Source organism: Salmo salar, chromosome 25 (assembly GCF_965601325.2).
Source record: "Salmo salar chromosome 25, fSalSal1, whole genome shotgun sequence".
In the NCBI taxonomy this organism is placed as follows: domain Eukaryota; kingdom Metazoa; phylum Chordata; class Actinopteri; order Salmoniformes; family Salmonidae; genus Salmo; species Salmo salar.
Window position 1 is genome coordinate 47,384,694 of NC_138315.1, and position 5,307 is coordinate 47,390,000.

The 5,307-nt window shown below is 38.5% G+C and overlaps 1 protein-coding gene across 1 annotated transcript in view; it reads left to right on the forward strand.

Annotated features, from left to right (window-relative positions):
- The first annotated feature begins 1,806 nt into the window (after positions 1–1,806).
- The window catches only part of LOC106586865 (ephrin-B2a), a 27,899-nt gene continuing 24,398 nt past the window's right edge, over positions 1,807–5,307 (forward strand). Inside the window, exon 1 of the mRNA XM_045707410.2 lies at positions 1,807–2,707. Within this exon, the coding sequence (XP_045563366.1) occupies positions 2,595–2,707 (113 nt within the window). The 5' untranslated portion in view covers positions 1,807–2,594. The remainder of the gene's footprint in view (positions 2,708–5,307) is intronic.

Here is a 5,307-nt window from a genome sequence, read left to right on the forward strand (position 1 = left end):
TGACTGATAGCCTACCCAGGAAAGGCGCAGAGCAATCACTACCGATTGTTTACGGCTAATACGGGGGATATTTTTAAGACTGAGGAACTCGCCGCTTCCTCTCTTCTCCCGAAGGCAGCATATTATCTGGAATACTGACACTATTCCATTACACTTCCTATTGTGTTTGCAGAGAAGGTAAAAGGACTAAGCGTCTATATAGGCTTCACTTTTTTATTAGTTCACTTTACATTCTGTAGACTTTTTTTTTTGTCTTACATTTGCACATTGTAAGCACAAGCATCCGTTACTTTATAACATTCACATGTTTATTTAGATATTTTGTTATTCCTCCTTAATCGTTCGTTCATCTTTCGTTTGTATTTATCATATGTTCTTAGCCTAATCTTCGCCAAATAAACATACATTCGACGGCGGTCATTCTATCCGTGTAGACTGGCCGGTAAAGTCGCGCATTCCACCCTGGACCCTAATGATCTATGTCGTGCGACTACAGCCCATTTTTATCAGCTAAACAAGTAGTGCAATAAGCAATTGTAGCTTTAAATACATCACTGACTAAATTAAGCTATTCGAAAGTGTGAAAACGTCCCACGTTTGGACTGACACATGTTATTACGTTTGAAAAGGTGTGTGGGTTGCAATGGCTCATCAAATCTGCGGCCATTACACTAATTACAGTTTATCTTGAGCTTATCTTGAGCTGTCTCAATTTACTATAAAAGTACATTTTAGGTCCCATTAGGTGATTCTCATTAAAAAAAAAACCGATGCGCATTTTGTTCTATAGGACTAATATCTAGAAATCACATTGTTGTAGACTGGTGGTGGTAAGTTTGTAATAACTTAATAATAACTTAATGATAATAATGACAATAATTATCACAATAATTATAGCCTAATAATTAAATAAAGAATTCGAGTTGGAAAATAATCAAACACCGAAACCATAAACCAAAGATATGTGTTTTATAAATTGATGATAAATTACATAATTATCGATAATAAAGATTCAGATTCTCCCTTTGAATGACTTATTGGTAAATTTTGATCAAACATTTATTAAAATAAATATTCGATTGTTCAAAACGTCCACTCACCCTTCTCCAAGCGAGCATCCGCTAGTGTGCGCTGTTGCCTTTTGCAAAAAAGTTGCCTTCAACGCCTTGTTGTTTGAGGCGGTTGATGTGGATCCCAATGTGGGACATTTCATATACATTCTGATTTAGGCCCTACAATATTACTACACACGTCGTGAATGTTGTGTGGAGTATTTTGATATTAATATAGGAATGTCATCAAGCAATAAATCAAGTGTTCGCTAATGTGCGAGGTTACCTATTACAAATAAAGATCGAGTCACTTTATCACGCCAAGTTAAATAAAGGTTCAATTTGAATGTAAAACAAAAAATAAAATCACCTGCTTAATATTCTTGACATATCATATCCCCTAGTTATTATACTTGACCTACATCGTGTTGCCTAAAGCGATGCTGTGAGAACACTATAGCCTAAATTTCATGCATATTGCATTTTATTTTAAAGATCGTTTTTGACATACAATTTCTATCTTGGTCAATGTACTATTAATACAATAGAACGTCATTTGAATGCTTTCTCCAATTCTATTCCATTCGTTCATACTGCTGTTTTACACTTGAACCAGTCGCCGAGTTGCCTCGTTTGATTGACAGGAGTATTCCTAATGACTTTCGGACATGTGCCCAATGAGGAGCAACGTGGGCGGAGTCACGGTAAAACAAGCTCTGCCAAACATTCTGAATCCCGGTCAGTTGCTCTGCGCAGCATTCAAGCGTTCAAAGCATCGCTGTACGTTTTCGACCAAAGCATTTTCATTCGGATCTGCAGGATTCAAACCACAGCAGTTCATTTGTAACCGAAATGGACCCATAGTATGACAACTTTCATTTGACTTGATTTTTTTTTTTTTTCTTCTTCATTGTCATATTTGATATTTATTTTTCTTCATCCGATATCATTTATTTTTCTTTAATTTTTCTACTCTCATCCACAATTGATTTGCAGGCAGTTTGCTCACGACCACCCAGCTCTAAAGGGAATACTGTATCTCGAGCCGATCTCTCTCTTTCTGTCTTTCCTGCTGCTATTCGAGAGGAGCTCGCGCACTTTGGATTGGTACCTTGACGGGTTTACCAAGAACCGGACAAAAAGGGGGATTTATTCTTTGCGTGTGCGCTTGTGGAAGTGGACAACGGCGGTGACAGGGTCGCCTTTCTGTTGTGAGGAATGTACCCTGTGCTCAGGTCTGCTCGCTGAGGGAGAATATCAACGCGTTATCTTCTTCTTCTCTCTGAATGAAAGACTGCTTTGCACCTTTAGTTTTGTATTCCCGAGGTGTTCACATAAAGGGACTAACTCGGCAGCAGGTCTTTTGTTGGAGATGCACTACATTTGATTGGTTTTACGCATTCACTATTTCGTCCCTTTTTTGTCTCCATTTTCAGATCGTGATATAGAGTTTAATTGCCTCAGTCATTCTCTTGGGCGTTTCACGTCTTTTTGGACATATAATTTCGGATCGGATTGTGACCCTCCCGAAAGACCGTAATAATGGGGGACTCGATGTGGAGATATTATTTAGGAGTTTTGTTTATTGCCTGCAAGGTGATCTTGACCAGGGCGATAATTATGGACGCCATATATTGGAACACAACAAATACCAAGTAAGTGAAGCACGCGTCGACCACACTCATTCAACAAGGGGAAAATACCATATATATATTGAATTCAATTTATTTGGGGTAAAGACATGATTTAGCGCAGTCCATGACCTTTGTAAATAAGGCTTGTCACGCTATATTATAAACAAGGTGTCCATATGAATACGTGACATGATAGCTGTAATATTCCCTAAAGGTTACATTTATAGAATAGCTCATTGACATACATTTTATAGAGTTTTTTTGTTGCGTTGAGGCGGTTTTTGCGCCGACGGCAACGCATCGGGCGAAGGTGGTAACGTACTTAGACGTACATAGGCGATACAAAACCTCTGTTGATAGCGAGATGATGAATGCTAGTAGGGTATTTTGTAGTTTGTATTATTTCCTGTGTTTACTGTAGATGCTATAGTGGTCAGTTGTTTACAGAAAGTCTGCTTATAAACACGATGTGGTTATAGTTCAGACAAACTTACTTGAAAAAAAAATGCTCCACTTCTTTGGTCAATAATAGTCACATATACTTCACCAAATTATGGAAAATCGTAATATTTCAATATTTTGAACACAAATGGAGACCTATAATATACCCTTCCATTTATGTATGTTCATGTTAGCCTCTTCCGCACACGTTTGAATAAATGACATTATACATGCACTTTGGTGTAGCCTATTAAACACATCCATGACGTTTTACGAGAATGCTATTAGCCAATATGAAAATAAACGTATGACATATTTGTAATTGTAAATTATTCACATAAAGTTAGACCATGGTTCCTATTAGTTTGACAATAGCTTTAGAGCGCTGTAAGCATATTCGGGCTATTGCTCTTCTATGGACCAATGTTTTTGTTTGGTAGGCCTATTCAACTTTATCATATACAGCATGGGTCCAGTCTAAATTAGTAGACCCACTTGGTTTTAACATCTACATACAGTAAAAAAAAAACGTATAATATGTGAAGAATTACGATAGTATAATCACTACTGAATTAAAACCTTTATTAGGTCAGTATATTCCCTTTTCATGTGCAACCATCACTAACTCAAGTCAGCCTCCATGAAAATGAAGTGTTGAATTATGCAGTAAACATCGCAACCTCAGACGAGGAATTTCAGGGGGTCAAACCCCAATGGTGAGGCTCTCTCCTCTTTGTGCCAATTTCCACACGGCATAACTCGGATTTGCTTAATAATTAAACTTTTGGCTTCAATTCAACAAGGAGCTTGCATTCCCCAGCTACCCCCTCCTAAACAGGCCTGAATAAATACACATGAAACAAGTGGTATCGGGAACGTTATGACAGATAGACTAACAGGTGTCCATTGTCGATTTGACTTCATGATTGATAATCACAGTTTTAAGGATGCGGGCTCTTCTCTCGTCAGATTATCTTTAGACATGCCAGTCTGTGCGTTCTGACGGCGTTGACTTTATTGCTGTGGCATTTATCGTCGGAATTCATGAGAGGATTTCAGTTTTTGCTGTGGAGCTTGGATCCCACGGAACAGTTCCTATGCCGCATGCGTATAGAGGTCTGGCTTTTGGCTGGAGGCTTCAGTGGTTGTGGAATGGTGGTAGCAACAACCGTTTGCATTTAGCAGGAAGATCGACGATTAGCAGAAGTCGTTGTCAATGAAACGCCTGTAAATATCTACCAAATACGTATTTTTGTTTCTATTTATTTTAGACCCACAATTTACGGTACATCATTTGAAATCATTACATCAGCCTCGAGCGAGTGAGATGAAGTAGGGAGATAAACGGAAGGACACTCATTAGATGATGGTTTGGCTGAAGGTGGGGGAGGCGAGGAGTTGAGTGGGTCTGTAGCGCGGTTGCGAGACGATTGATGCGGATACAACGCGTCGCAATGACGCCTGCTTTGCATTAAGCAGTTGGTCACACACTCCAAGTGCAGTGTGACTTTATTTAAGCAAACTTTTAACCTCCGTCGTGACACATTGTTGTCCATTCAGTGTAAAAGCAACACCAATAAAAACATTCTTCGTTTCTGACATCATCAAATAATCAGTCAATTCATTAATTGGTGGCCTATACCTAGCCAATACGCCTTTCAAAGTCTATTCTTCTAATCTATCCTAACCTCTTTTGTTGTCCTAGTCCTCCAAAATATAGAAATATATAGGCCTATGTGCTTGTAGAAATAACCTATATTTTATATTCTTTAAAGGGAACATTCTTCATTTATAGCAGTAAATGCATGCCTTTAAAATTGCTGTGTGTCATTTAACGTGGCACGTTACCATTCCTATTGAAATAAAGTGTTCACCCTCGAAGCAAGTATAGGCGTTAACTAGGGCCCACAAAGACAGCGGGCATTCCACGGAATTAGCTTGTGTGCACATTCTTTACGTTCTGTCTGGGTGACGAGTTCAAAGCTGATCATCAGGTAAGGTGATGTTATTCTATAGTCATATAGACACTATTGTCTAGACAGGAACATTTTGGACCTCAGCAATTCACCTTTTCTATATTCTGCTGACAGAATTACAAAGTTAAATCAACGTTTACCTCACTTGAATATGCCTATAGTACTTAGTCATATTGGGCCTTGTTAAAATACAGCCTCAATTCA